Below are 15,955 nucleotides of genomic sequence, written 5' to 3' on the forward strand. Positions count from 1 at the left end.
CTTTGGGTTTCTTGCAGTAGTGTTTTGTAGTTTTCTTTGTATAGGTCTTTTACATCCCTGGTTAGATTTATTCCTAAGTATTTTAGTTTTTTAGGGGCTATTAAAAATGATATTGTTTTCCTGATTTCTTTTTCGTCGTTTTCTTTATTGGTGTATAGGAATCCAACTGATTTTTGTATGTTTGTCTTGTATCCTGTTACTCTGCTGAATCTTCCTATTAATTCCAGTAGTTTTCTCATGCAGTCTTTTGGGTTTTTTATATATAGTATCATATCACCTGCAAATAGGGATAGTTTTACTTCTTCATTACCAATTTGGATGCCCTTAATTTTTTTTTCTTGCCTTATTGTTCTAGCTAGGACTTTCAGTACAATGTTAAATAGGAGTGGTGATGAAGGGCATCCTTGTCAAATCTTCAATTTCTTCATCTTTGGCCTTAGTGATTGGTTCATAAATTTGAATAATAGTCATATTAATTGGTCTTCTTTGTAGGCATATGGATATTATCTTATCACTGACAATGTTGTACTTCAGGATAGATATTAAAATGGTCTTTTTGATGATGAACAGAACATCATTCCTCTTCATAGCAGACCATATAATTTTCCAATTCAAAATGGCCAATACCAGTCCATTTCAGCTCACTAATACCTAGGATATTGATGTTTATGCATTCCGTTTCATTTTTGACAACTTCCAATTTTCCTAGATTTATGCTTCAAACATTCCATATTCCTACTATTAATAGATGTTTGCAGCAGTTTCTTCTCATTTTGAGTCGTGCCACATCAGCAAATGAAGGTCCTGAAAGCTTGACTTCATCCACATCATTAAGGTTGACTCTACTTTGAGGAGGCAGCTCTTCCCAGTCATATTTCTAGTGCCTTCCAACCTGAATGGCTCATCTTCCAGCACTATACCAGTGTTCTGCTGCTATTCATAAGGTTTTCACTGGCCAATTTTTTCAGAAGTAGGCTGGCAGGTCCCTCTTCCTAGTCTCTCTTAGTCTGGAAGCTCCGCTGAAACCTGTCCACAAAGGGTGACCTTGCTGGTATTTGAAATACCAGTGGCAAAGCCTTCAGTATCACAGCAACATGCAAACCACCACAGTACGACAAACTGACAGACACTTGGTGGTAACTTATAATAATAATTCTTAAACATGAAAAGACTTAATGGGCATTAATTACAAAAGTAATGCAAAGCCAAATAAATCAAATAAAAACTTCAGATAAAAATATCTTTAAACTTAATGATTATTCTCATTTCCAAATAGCTTCAGATAGAACACACAACAATCTTGACACATGGTACCGTATAGTCAGGTTATATCAAGAATATATTAAGCTAAACATTTGAAAGGTAATAAAAAACTTTATGGGTAAGTGGTGTGAATTCATTAGTTGAAACCACTGGCTTTGATGATGCTAGTTTTAAAATACAAAGTAGTAACCAAGTTAGCAACTGAATTAATAAAATTATAACATAATATCATGTACTTGTTGTCCATAAAACAGAAACAAATCTTTTGTGGCTTTCTACTTTCAAAGTTGTCAGAAGTTTATTATAGATTACTGAGGAGCTGGTACTTCCTAAATAAATCTTCTAATTGTGAATATGGTCTGTGAGTTCTGTGTGGCCATTGCAATGAATTATCGAACCCAGCAGAGAAGTAAAGAGTGCTGTGCGAGGGATGGTTGGTGCCAGAATTAGTAAAGGTGGCAGAGAGAGGAGGCTTGTCTGGCTTCCACCTCATGGGAGTTAGTATTGTGCTGTTGATCTTGGTTCTCCTTCCCCCTTGTGAGGTTGCAGGAGGTCAGACACTGCCCCCAAGCCATCTTTACAATATGTATATATATATTCATGTAAATGTACACAAATACATATGTATATATATATATATATATCCTTTTTTTGTGGCATACAAGTAAGAGTCTATAAACTTGAATTATAATCACTATCCATTAACTTAGTCTAATATTAGTAAGTTACCTTATATATTACAAAATATAGTTACTGTAAGCAGTTTAACTTTCTTCTTATTCTGGAATTAATAAAATTATTCTTTTTTCCCTAAATAAAACATATTTCATATAATACTTAGCTAAAATTACTAGGAAGGTTTTGCTTTTAAGATTGAGATATTGCAAAACATAAAAATCTTTATTAGAACAAATTCACCTTTATTAATTCCTGGAAATATTTGTACTATTAAACTTATACAAACATTTATTATTAAACCAATTATAGCAAGTTCTTTAAGGAAATATTATAATTTAATTTAATAATATCATCTGGAGGTAAGAAATTATATTTTCTTAATTCTGTTTTTTGTGTGCTTCATAGCAAAAATAATTTAGAATAATTTGTTTCTTTTTAAGACCTTGTTATATCAATCAAAATAAACAATTTAACTTTTTTTAGTGCACTTTTAAAATAGATTTATCTCAAAGTTTCTCAAAATGTATACAGCAATTTTTTGGTAAGATTGACCCAATTTAACAGAAAACAGCTTCTAGCATTTTGTTTAACTAGTTTTAAATTATTCATAAACAAATAAACAGACAAACTAATTAAAATAGGCATATTTGCAAGAAGTATTAACCTGCACATGCTAGCAAAAAAAAAAAAATAAGAGTCACCTCCCCCTGAGAATTTGAATGTGTTAAAACATATAGAGAGCAAACTGAAAAATGAAAGTACAAAAGACAAAACACATAAACAGATAACCGAATTTGGCCAGCTCAGAACTCCAATAAAAAATGTAGAATATGTTTACAAAAATGAGCTACTTAAGTAGGAATAATATTTTTAAGGAATTTCTTGGCTACAAAAACAATAGTAGCATTGTGGCAGGGAAATGTCTCAACTTAACAGGAAAATCTACAAATTATCACTAGATCAAATCAGGAGAACATGTTAATATTTGGGTAAAACTAAATTTGCTATTTGACTGTGTTTATAATTTTGTATCAGGGTCTTGATAACAGCCCTCCTTTTCCTAATCTTTTTACTTATTAATTTGAGCTATTTGCTGATGTTTCTTAAGGCTATCTGGAGTTGTTTCAGTAAGGTTATAATTACTCATAAATAAATTAGGATAGTCTCTATTATAGTCATTTATAAGAATAACAATAAATTTTGAGACAGTCATCTTAGTTATCTAGTGCTGCTATAACAGAAATACCACAAGTGGATGGCTTTAACAAAGATAAATTTATTCTTTCACAGTCTAGGAGGCTAGAAGTCCGAATTCAAGTTGTCAGCTCCAGGGGAAGGCTTTCTCTCTTTGTCAGCTCTGGGGGAAAGTCCTCATCATCAGTCTTCCCCAGTCAAAGAGCGTCTCAGGGCAGGGACCCCAGGTCCAAAGGATGCACTATTCTCCTGGTCCTTGTTTCTTGGTAGTATGAATTCCCCCATCTCTCTGCTCACTTCTCTCATTTATATCTCAAAAGAGATTGACTTAAGACATAACTTAATAGTATAGATGGAGTCCTGCCTCATTAATATAACTGCTTCTAATCTTGCCTCATTAACATCATAGAGGTAGGATTCATAACACATAGGAAAATCACTTCAGATGACAAAATGGTAGACAATCACACAGTACTGGGAATTATGGCCTAACCAAGTTGACACATATTTTTTGGGGACACAATTGAATCCATGACAGCAACTTTATTGTCTTTTTCATTAGTTTGGTAAAAATTATTTTTGCTTTATTTATCTCTTTTTCATGGCACTCAGAACAATGAGAAATTACATAGTTGGTAGGTTTTAAAAAAATCCTTTACCAGTATTTTTCTAATAAGAGAATTATTTATCTCTTCCTAAATAAAAGGGTAAATGTAAATTTTGAATTATAGGAAGATGAAACTGTTTCTTTTGTCCTTTTGTTTGCAGTTTTGAACTTTTGCCCAATTAATTTTTCTTGAAAAAGCTATAGAGGTGGCATCTAAAAGGAGTTTAGCTTACAGTTGATGTAAGTTTTATTTAAACAGTCTAACACCATCTAGGAGCCCCAGTGGCACAGAGGTTAAGAGCTCAGGTTGCTAACCAAAAGTCAGTAGTTTGAATCCACCAGCCATGCGTGGAAACCCTATGGGGCAGTTCTACTCTGTCCTACAAGGTCACTGTGAGTCAGAATCGACTCAACAGCAACAGCTATTACCATCTAGAAATAGGAAATCATTACATTTTTATAAAATTTTGGATAAATTTCTGAGGATTTAGTAAATGTATACCTGTTGTGCCTGGCTCCAAGGATAAATTCTTTTTAGAGATTCTTTTAACCTGCTGTTTCTATTTAAACTTTTACTTCTCTTGGCTTTATAAGCATATATCTTTTCCCTTTTTCCAGACTTTTTAAAGTATTTCTTCATCCATCTTGTTCTAAAGCAAGACTGGCTTGGGTATCTGGGTATCTTTCCAGCCAGTGTGTAATTTCTCACTTGGCTGAGTTTGTAGTCACTGTGGTTACAAAGTCATTAATTTACTTGCCTTTTTAGTTTCTATAGTTTGAGATAGTTCATAAGCCAACCTGTTAGTCTCAGCAGTAGGAGTGATTTTTCAGTAAATCTGATTTTTTTTTTATTAATGCTGGAAGTTCAGAATTAAGAGTGTTTTTAGTTTCAAGTAGAGACAGGTGGGGGGGGGGAGAAATGGTAAGCAAAGAAGCTGAGACATTTTTAACTAGGTGCCTGAAAACTTAACTTTGCTGATTATTTAGAGCCTCCTGTTTTCCAATCCACTGTGCAAAAAAGTTAATTTTTACTGAGCTCAAAAATTTCCCAGACCAGCCACTGGTCTGAACCTCTATCTCTGGCAAGTACATGTCATTTTAATGTGGCCCATAAGCAGCATTTCTCTGTCTTACCAGAGCTTCAGTATGTGCAACTCAGAATTCAGAAATCTGCAGCTACAACCAAGCATCACTAGATGGCACTCAAACTTCACCTTTGAGCAATCTCAGCGGCAACCCACCCAAACAGAGAATTACTTTCAGCTTTTCCCAAACTACAAAGAGATACTCTTTGAAAATACATTTACCTCTGTACTGACTGAGATGTTCAAATTTAAACAACACAAACAAGTAAAAGCTGATTAAGATGTCTGAGAGAATCCAAACAGAAAAACACAACAAAATGCTTATTAAAAGATCTTGGAAAACTGCACTGTAAATTATGAGATTCAAATCCAAAAGTGCTTACCTCTGTGGGGTTGCTGGGGTCTGTGGAACCAGTAGGACACAAGGGGCCCTGTCAATGGCATCTGTGCTGGTCCCCCCCTCGAGTGTCCCGCCAAAGAAAGATGGCTTTGGATTCTGCTACTCCCACCAAAATATCATAGGAAAAATAGACCCCAAACTCAAATTTAATCAAAAGAGATTTTTATTAAGGCAAGACAAAGACAATCATTCGAATGATGGACCTGCCAGTGTGCACCGAGCACAAGAGAGTAGCAGAATACACTGAAACACAATCAGGAAGTCTCTAATATACTGTTACAGAAGGAAGTGAAGTTTAAAAAATTCTGATTGTTTATTCATTAATATATCACTGTCAAAGGTGGGGAAACATAACAAATAGGAATACATAATTGATTTAAAGAGTCTCTGTTGGCTAGGTACCATTTAATTACTATGAGGAGGTTTCCTTGGGAATGACCTGGCAACAATTGCTCTTGGCTTAGTGACTTGCAACAGGTTCTCAGGTCAGTCACGAGGAAATTGCGACACACTCCTTTGTGACAGCATAACTTTCCCATAGTGTAGCCAGTTTGTTGGTTAAGATAAAGTACGCTTCATGGAACACTCCTCCCCTAGGTAGGGGAAACAATGAGCTTCAGCTTGTACTTTCATTTCTTCCTGGAACTTTTCATAATGATTAACTATAACTTTCAACAAACACTCACACAAAATGGACTCTAGCATTACCTATAACCTTAAACAAATTCTCACATAAAATGGATTCTAGGCCTGAACCCTGCTTTAGCTTCTCTTACTCTGGTCAAGACCTCATGTAATTTTAGGGTCTCTATATCACCTTAAATCAAAAATATCACCTGAAGTCTTCTTAAAACCAAACAATAATTTAGCTTAACTAATAAAAAATGTCTCCCTTGAGCATTGTGCTCTTTTGAGATCTATATGGAATCTAATTGATAACAGCAGCTCGAAAAATTAGATAGGAGACTTAGGGGGCAGTGAGTTTATGTTAATGAGGGAGGAATAACTCAGAAAAGGAGGGTAAGAATGTTTGCCCAACTCAAAGAATGTAATCAATGTCACTGAATTGTATAAATGTATAAATTGTTGAATTTGTGAATATTCTGCTGTGTATATTCTCAACAACAAAAATAAAATAAATCATATATTAAAAAAAAAAAACTTTCCCATGAAGTCATCCTTAAACTAAACAATTTAGCCCAATTAATAAAAAATGTTTTCCTTGAACATAACATTCTTATACAGGATTATCTATATGAGCTTAATTTGACAACAATTAATCTAAAGCACAGATGAGAACTTTAAGGGGTAGAGAGCCTAATTAATGGTAATGAAATAATAGGCGTAGAAATAGTGAGAATGGTGACACCATGTGAAGTATGTAACCAATGTTATTGAAGTATTCATGCAGACATTGGGAATGGATGCATGTTTGGTTGTGTATATTGCCACCAAAAACAAATAAAATACTGTTGTTGTTAGGTGCCATCGAGTCAGTTCTGACTCGTAGAGACACTATGTACAACAGAACAAAACACTGCAAGGTCCTGTGCCATCCTCACAATCGTTGCTATGTTTGAGCCCATTGTTGTAGCCAATCCATCTCATTGAGGCACTTCTTCTTTTTCACTGACCCTCTACCTTGCCAAGCATGATGTTCTTCTTCAGGGACTGGTCCCTCCTGATAACGTGTCCAAAGTATGTGAGATCAAGTCTCACCATCCTTGCTTCCGATGGGTATTCTGGCGGTACTTCTTCCAAGACGGACTTGTTCATTCTTTTGGCAGTCCGTGGTATATTCAATATTCTTCGTCAACACCATAATTCAAATGAATTAATTCTTCTTCAGTCTTCCTTATTCACTGCCCAGCTTTTGCACTCATATAAGGTGACTGAAAATACCATGGCTTGGGTCAGGTGTACTTTAGTCCTCAAAGTAATATCTTTGCTTTTCAACGCTTTAAAAAGGTCTTTTGCAGCAAATTTGCCCAATGGGATGTGTCATTTGATTTTTCAACTGCTGCTTCCAGGGGTGTTGATTGTGGATTCAAGTAAAATGAGATCCTTGACAACTTCAATTATTTTCCCTGTTTATCATGATGTTGCTTATTAGTCCAGTTGTGAGGATTTTTTTCTTTATGTTGAGGTGTAATCCATACTGAAGGCTGTATAGTCTTTGATCTTTAATAATAAAATATTAAATAATAAATTATAATGATGGAGGAAAAATTCTTGCTACAAACTCAAGTGAAAACATCAAAATGCTAAATGGCTTGTATAGTATAATTATTGCCTCTATACAAAAATATGCATGAAATGGACTAGGACTAAGAAGGAGATTTGCAAAAGTGTTAACCATGGTATTATGAATGGGATTATGCAGGTCTTTTTTTTTTTTAATCAAAATGTTCTCTTAATGTTGGTGGTATATCATGTTTTTAATAGTAAAATTTTAAAATAAAAGATCCTCTTTGTCTTAGTTACCTAGTGAGACTATAACAGAAATACCACAAGTGGGTGGCTTTAACAAACAGAAATTTATTTGCTCACAGTTTAAGAGGCTAGAAATCCGAATTCAGGGTGCTGGCTCCAGGGGAAGGCTTTCTCTGTCTGTCAACTCTGTAAGAAAGTTCTTGTCTCTTTTGAGCTTCTGCTCCTGGTGAACTTCATGTAGCTTGGCATCTCTCTTCCCCCATATCTGCTTCCTTAAACTCCTCCTTTTATGTTTTGTAAGAGATTGACTCAAGACACACCCTACATTAATCCTGTCTCATTAACATAACAAAGACAACCCAATCCCAAATGGGATTATAACCACAGGGATAGAGGTTAGGATTTACAACACATATTTTGGGGGACAAAATTGAATCCACAGCACTCTTTCTCTTCCTAATAATCACTCATCAAGGAGTCTTTAATAAAGCAACTAGTTGTGTTGGGCTTGAGGCCATAAAGTAACACAGACTCCACCCCTTCTCAAAGCCACTTTAGTCCAAGCCTAACCACAAAGACATACCTGTAGACAATGGCAATTTACTTTTTACCCGTTCAGCCTGATCTGGGTCTCCTTCTCCCACATTCCCCACTTCCCTCTCCTTGGCTTTTCTCAGAAGCAAAACTATTAGTTTACACAGCTGATTTCAGCTAAGGGATCACAAGAAAATCATGTGGTTGAAAATTTTCTCCAAAAGGTGTAAATGCTACAAGCCCCTGTGTCATCATTCACAAGAGGAGTCCTTTAGCCCTGTCAAAAGTCTCTAGTTCGTTAATTGTCAAAGTGAAGAATTTGGGTCATTTTTCTGGAAGTGTTTTTCACCAGTAGAATTTGACTTCAACCAACACTCTCCCCCTCCTCCACCCACTAAATCCTACTAAAATGAAAGAGATACCACCTGTTTTCTCATCTGATGCATTTCTGCTTATTATTCCTTTTTTCCTAGTTCAGTTTCCTTGTGGTCAGAGACAAGTAGAACAGTCAGCCTTTGAACTAGGTGGGAGATTGTAATCTGAGAGGCTAAAATCCATTCACTGATGAAAATTCTAATCAATTACTGTGGTTACTGTTAAGTTTTAATAGTATTTGTGGGCCTCAAATTAGCACATTTTTATTATGTATCTGTTAGTAAAAATTGTATTCTATACGGAAGTTAATTTGAAGAACTCAGTTATACACAGTTGGCTCCTAACACACACCTGACTCAGTTACATGGGCTCTTTTCAAAAGTAAATTTGTGTCCAGAGTAAATTGGTAACATTCAAAATTATTCAAGATTGCTTACAGAGTGAGGTTTGTGTCTCCAACCCTTGTGGTATTACATATTTCTCCATTTATGCAATCGATTTGAAATAAATACCAACAGCACAGTGATTTTAAAGATGAAGAAACCAAACTTGAGATACCTCAATTCTATCATTTGTGTGAACCATTTTGAGGTGTTAATTTGTTGAGTTTTTAATTTTAAAATTTAAGACAATGCAACTGCCAGGTGTAATATTTTTGCTTGGTAAGTGTGAATTTTAATTCATACATAAAATGTTTTTCTGAATTTGAATACCTTTAAACTATAATTTATTTTCAATTGTTAATTGTTTTTAAACTAAAGAAAGAAGCAAGAGAGTAATAATTTGTTACTGATGGTTATTACTGAAAATAATTCGGTCCTATAGAGGAGCCATATTTTAAAAATAATCTGCTGAAATGTCATGCTATAGGGTTGCCACTGCTCCAGGAAGCCAGGAAGGTTGATTCCCAGGACCCAGTACAATGCGGAGAAAAGACTGAAGTTGCTGAGGATTTCGTTGTACTTGGATCCACAATCAATACCCATGGAAGCAGGAGTCAAGAAATCAAAAGACGCATTGCCTTGGGCAAATTTTTCTGCAAAAGACCTCTTTAAAGTGTTAAAAGGCAAAGATGTCACCTTGAAGACTAAGGTGCGCCTGACCCAAGCCATGGTATTTTCAACCACTTCATATGCAGGCGAAAGCTGGATGATGAATAAGGAAGACAGAAGAAGAATTGACACCTTTGAATTGTGTTGGTGAAGAATATTGAATATACTATGGACTGCCAAAAGGACAAACAAATCTGTCTTGGAAGAAGTACAACCAGAATGCTCCTTAGAAGCAAGGATGACGAGACTATGTCTCATATACTTTGGACATGTTATCAGGAGGGATCAGTCCCTGGAGAAGGACATCATACTTGGTAAAGTACAGGGTCAGTGAAAAAGAAGAAGACCTTCGATGAGATGGATTGACACAGTGGCAGCAATAATGGGCTCAAGCATAACAAGGATCGTGAGGATGGCGCAGGACCGGCAGTGTTTCCGGTCTGTTGGTTGTACCTAGGGTCGCTATGAGTTAGAACTGAGTTGACGGCACCTAACAACAGAAACAGTACAATGCATGGCACATAGTAGGATTACCAAACATTTGTTGAACGAAATATTATGAATAAAATGTCCCAAAAAATCAAAAAGCATAGGCTTTAGCCTCAGATGGAGATGAGTTCCAATGTGCTCCTTTCAATATTGTCCTTGGGCAATGTCTTTTCTCAGTTTCCACCACCGTAGGGTGCAGATAATAAGAATACATTCCTCAAAGGTGCTGTGAGGACTAGGGATACAATCTAGAACAGGGCCTATGCATAAGAAGTGCTTTGTAGTGTATGAAGTCAAACGAATTTAACCAACTAACATGTATTGAGTTTAGTGCATGCCACCATGACGATCATTTCCTGGGTTGATAGGGAGTGTTGGGGTGAACTATTTATCTTAGAGGAAATCAGGAATGGTGGTCACACAGACCAGCAACCTTAAGATCTGGTAGAGATATAAAGATAGCTGTTGTTGTTAGTTGCCCTCGAGTCAGTCCCCACTCAAGATGACCCCATGTGTTTCAGAGTAGAACTGCTCCACAGGGTCTTCAAGGCTGTGACCTGTCCGAAGCAGATCCCAGGCCTGTCTTCTGAGGCTCCTTCGGGTGGGTTCTGATGGTAGCCAGGCACTTAACTGTTTTGCGCCACTGAGGGACCAACAAAAACCACAAACCCTTTGTGCATGATTCCCAGCTGCTCATAGTGAGGGAAAAGTCAAGCTTGCCTGAGACTTGCCAGCTTTAAACTGGCACCATTTTAGATGCCAGGACCTCCAGTTTCCTCCTCCCCAGTCACCCCTTAAAGAATGTTGGGTGGAGGAACAGATGGGAAAGAGAAGGCTGGAATGAAAGCCTTAGCTGGGACATCCAACGGTCTCAAGAACCGCCTTTCTTTCCCACACTCCTCCGCATCCTCTGTACAACCTGCGCCTCATTTTAATGCCTGGAAAATGTCATCTCACCAACAGGTTTTTGCATCTTCCTGCAATGATTTCTTGTCAATGTTTGATCATTACCCTAGAATTTTGACGAATACAAAGAAAAAACACTTTGGGGATAAAAGATCACAAAATATATTTCTGATCTTTCGTCGTCATTGGTAAAGCATTAACTTAGACCCACAAGCCTATTTTTTACATGTTATGTTTTTTCTTTGAGGCTCTTTAACGCGCGGGGCCACGCGAAATTTTCACTCTCCCCTGAGACCGTGTGTCTGGACCTGAACACCCACTTACCGGAATCCCCGACTCTGCCCGGCGGTTTTCTGAAGCTCAGCAAGAGATGAAGCCTCAATTCCACCGTCCGGAGCCCGCGGAGCCCGCGCCCTGATGCCCAGATCCCCGAGGCGCCCGGCCGCGCTCGCCTGACTGCGGTCTATCCCGGGCGCAGGAAAAAGGCACCTTGGCCAGAGCCACCGGGTTCCAAGCCCCGAGCCTGGAAGGCCGAATCCCACGCTCCGAGCGTCCACACTTCGCAACCCAGGCCACGCGAGGCAATCCCGCGTCAAACTGTTCAACCGAAAAACCGGTATTCCTGGGGGCGCACAGTTCCGGAACGAGCAGAGAGCTCCAAACTCCGTCCCCAGGCGCCGTCTCCCTTCCGCCGCCCCCACTAATGCGGGGGACAGGTTGGACTTAATTTAGAGACGACCTGCCCCCTCCCCTCGGCCCAGGCGTCTGCGGTCTCTGCCCCTGCCCCCTCCGTAGACCCGAAAAAGGCCCGAAGGCGGGCTCGGCTGGCAAAGGTTTACCCTCCATCTTTCTCTGAGCGGGGCACACTCACCCGCACGATGTCATCCGTACCGCCGCAGCCCTCGGAAGGCCAGAGCTCGTCGAGGCGAACAGCGACCCCGCGTTCTGTCTAGCCCTGGCACCGTCCAGGGCCAATTAGCGGGGAGCTGGGAAGGTGGAGGAAGCCGTGAGGGCGCCCGTCCGGTCGTCGCCACCCAGTCCCTATGCCGGCCCACGCCCAGGAGTACTCAAGAAGGTGATCACAGCGATGGTCACGGCCCCTGCTTACCAAGTGCTTAAAGGTAGGGAACGCTAAACGTTTTATGTGCATTGTATCTTTTTTTTTTTTTTTTTGGTCACAACAGCCTCAAGAGGTGACTACGCTTATTGGTCCCACTTATCAGACAGGAAACAGGCAACCAAAGGTCATCTAGTAAGGGGTGGAGCTGGGTGGGACCAAGTCTGGGTTACTGCGACTCAGCCTCCGACCCTGAAATTTCAAGACGCCTCCCTCGTCCCCGAAGCCCGGTCAGACTCCGGCCGCCGCGCTGGTGGTCCGAGTTGACAGTCGGCACTCTAGGCGGAGGGCCAGGGGACCAAGCTGGGGACCGCGGAGATGCAGCCTTTTCCCAAACTTCCGAAAGGAAAATGTCACGGAAAGGCTGGTCAGGGAGCGTCGTCAGGTTCCCCAACCCCGCCTAGGAGCTTGCGGCGTCACCTGCGCTGCCCTGCTCTCTCCTCAGTCGCCTCTCCAAGCTGCCTTGACAAGTCCTTGCACCGCTCTTGGAGCCCGCAGCTTGCCTTTCCCGGCGCAAGGCGCACCCTGCCCAGGGATACAAAGTGACACACACCTTTCCTGATTTTAAAGCTCACAGTATCCTCCACACATCTGTCAGTTTGTTGTAGTGTGGGGGCTTGCGTTTTGCTGTGATGCTGGGAGCTATGCCACTGGTATTCAGATACCAGCAGAGTGACCCATGGTGGACAGGTTTCAGCTGAGCTTCCAGACTAAGACATACTAAGAAGAAGGACCTGGCGGTCTACTTCTGAAAAAAAATTAGCCACTGAAAATCTTATGAATAGCAGGAGAACATTGTCTAATATAGTGATATAGTATGAGCACCTCAGGTCAGAAGGTACTCAAAATATGACTGGGGAAGAGGCACCTCCTCAGAGTAGAGTCCACCTTAATGACATGGATGGAGTCAAGCTTTTGGGACATTCACTTACTGATGTAGCACAACTCAAAATGAGAAGAAATAGCTGCAAGCATCCATTAGTAATAGGAACATGGACTGTACGAAGTATGAATCTAGGAAAATTGGAAATTGTCAAAAGTGAAATGGAATGCATAAACATTGATATCCTATGCATTAATGAGCTGAAATGGACTCGTATTGGCCATTTTTAATCGGAAAATCATATGGTCTACTATGCTGGGAATGACAAATTGAAGAGGAATGACGTTGCATTCATCATCAAAAAGAACATTTCAAGATCTATCCTGAAGTACAGCACTGTCAGTGATAGGGTAATGTCCATACGCCTACAAAGAAGACCAGTTAATACAACTGTTATTCAAATTTATGCACCAACCACTAATGCCAAAGATGAAGAAATTGAAGATTTTTACCAACTTCTGCAGTCTAAAGTTTATCAAACATGCGATCAATATGTATTGATAATTACTGATGATTGGAATGTGAAAGTTGGAAACAAAAAAGGAACAGTAGTTGGAAAACATGGTCTTGGTGATAGAAACGATGCTGAAGATCGCATGATAGAATTTTGCAAGACCAATGACTTCTTCATCGCAAATACCTTTTTTCAACAACATAAATGGCAACTATACACGTGGACCTCACCAGATGGAATACACAGGAATCAAATCGACTACATCTGTGGAAAGAGATGATGGAAAACCTCAATATCATCAATTAGAAAAAGACCAGGGGCTGACTGCAGAACAGACCAATTGCTCATATGGAAGTTCAAGTTGGAGTTGAAGAAAATTAAAACAAGTCCACAAAAGTCAAAGTACGACCTTGCATGTATCCCACCTGAATTTAGAGATCGTCTCAAGAATAATTTGACCCATTGAACACTAATGACTGAAGACCAGACGAGTTGTGGAATGGCATTGAGGATGTCATACATAAAGAAAGCAAGAGGTCATTAAAAAGACAGTAAAGAAAGACCAAAAAGGATGTCATCTCGGGGAACGTCTAGCTCAACTGGCATAGCACAGTTTATAAAGACAATGTTCTACATTCTGTCTTGGTGAGTAGAGTCTGGGGTCTTAAAAGCCTCTGAGCAGCCATCTAAGATATTCCACTGGTCTCATCCCTTTGGGAGCAAGGGAGAATGAAGAGAACAGGATACAAGGAAAAGATTAGTCCAAAGGATTAATAGACCACAGCTACCACGGCCTCCACCAGACTGAGTCCAATACAGCTAGATGGTGCCCAGCTACCACCACTGACTGCTCTGACCAGGATCACAACAGAGGGTTCTTGACAGAGATGGAGAAGGATGTAGAACAAAATTCTAACACACAAAAAAAGACCAGATTTACTGGCCTGACTGAGACTGGAGAAACCCCGAGAGTATGGCCCCCTCACTCCCGAGGTTTACTGTTCAGCCGGGGATTAGACAACCCCATAAAGCAAAATGGGACTAATGAGGCATAGCAGTCCAGGGACAAGGACTAGAAGGCAGAAAGGGACAGGAAAGCTGGTGAGAGGGAAACCAAGGTTGAGTAAGGACAGTGTTGACATGTAGTGAGGTTGTTAACCATTGTCATAGGGCAATATGTGTACTGTTCGATAAGAAAATATTTTGTTCTGTAAACCTTCACCTAAAGTGAGAATAGTAGCACAACAGCAGCACAACTGGAAGAACATAATCGATGTCACTGAATTGTACATGTAGAAATTTTTGAAATGGTGTATCTTTGGCTATGCATATTTTCACCAAAAAAAAAAAAAAGGTCCTCAAGGTCGAGAAGGGAGAGGGTTGACATGTTGTGGGGTTGTTAACCAATGTCATAAAACAATATGTGTACCAACTGTTTAATGAGAATCTATTTGTTCTGTAAACCTTCACCCAAAGTACAATCAAAAAAAAATTTTTTTTTTAGAAGAAGGATTTTGTTCTACATTTTTCTCCAGCTCTATCCAGGATCCTCTATAGTGATCCCTGTCAGAGCAGTCAGTGGTGGTAGCCACGCACCATCTAGCTGTGCTGGACTCAGTCTGGTGGAGGCCGTGGTAGTTGTGGTCTATTAGTTCCTTGAATTAATCTTTCCCTTGTGTCTTAAGTTTTCTTCATTCTCCCTTGCTCCTGAAGGGGTGAGACAAGTGGAGTATCTTAGATGGCTGCTCACAGGCCCCAGACGCTACTCACCAAAATAGAATGTAGAACATTTTCTTTATAAACTACATTATGCCAATTGAGCTAGATATTCCCTGAGACCATGGTCCTCACATTCTTCAGCCCAGTGATTCAGTCTCTGAGGGAAGATTCTTGTCATCAGTCTTCCTCAGTTGAGGAGCTTCTCAGCGCTGGGACTTCATACCACCAAGAAACAAGAGCCAGGAGAATAGCGTGTCCTTTGGACCTGGAGTCCCTGTGCTGAGAAGCTCCTCAACTGGGGAAGATTGATGACAAGGACCTTCCCCCAGAGTCAACAGGGAGAGAAAGATTTCCCCTGGAGCTGGCACCCTGATTTCAGACTTCTAGCCTGTGAGAGAGAATAAATTTCTCTTTGTTAAAGCCATTCACTTGTGTTATTTCTGTCATAGCAGCACTAGATAACCAAAAGAAATCTTCAAATATTCAGTGTCTTACAGATCATATTCCCCAAACCTGATGTAGTACAGTTAGAAAGTTAGAATTACACACACATACACACACACACATATACACACACACCAGTGGCCAGAAACTCCCATTGGTTTGGAAATTGAGCATATACTTTTTTTTTTAAATTTTTTTTATTGTACTTTAGATGAAGGTTTATGGAACAAATAGTTTCTCATTAAACAGTCAGTACACATATTGTTTTATGACATTGGTTAACAACCCCATGACATGTCAACACTGTCCCTTCTCAACCTTG

At 39.5% G+C, this 15,955-nt stretch overlaps 1 protein-coding gene across 1 annotated transcript in view; it reads right to left on the reverse strand.

The window, feature by feature from the left end:
- Positions 1-12,166, reverse strand: part of B4GALNT2 (beta-1,4-N-acetyl-galactosaminyltransferase 2 (SID blood group)) — a 51,482-nt gene extending 39,316 nt beyond the window's left edge. The window contains exons 1-3 of the mRNA XM_004378115.2: positions 12,125-12,166; positions 11,888-11,965; positions 11,405-11,613 (exon numbers count right to left, since the gene is read on the reverse strand). Of these exons, the coding sequence (XP_004378172.1) occupies positions 11,405-11,613; positions 11,888-11,965; positions 12,125-12,166 (329 nt within the window). The remainder of the gene's footprint in view (positions 1-11,404; positions 11,614-11,887; positions 11,966-12,124) is intronic.
- Between the last annotated feature and the right edge of the window lie 3,789 nt (positions 12,167-15,955).

This window comes from Trichechus manatus, unplaced genomic scaffold (assembly GCF_000243295.1).
Source record: "Trichechus manatus latirostris isolate Lorelei unplaced genomic scaffold, TriManLat1.0 scaffold00054, whole genome shotgun sequence".
Lineage (NCBI taxonomy): Eukaryota > Metazoa > Chordata > Mammalia > Sirenia > Trichechidae > Trichechus > Trichechus manatus.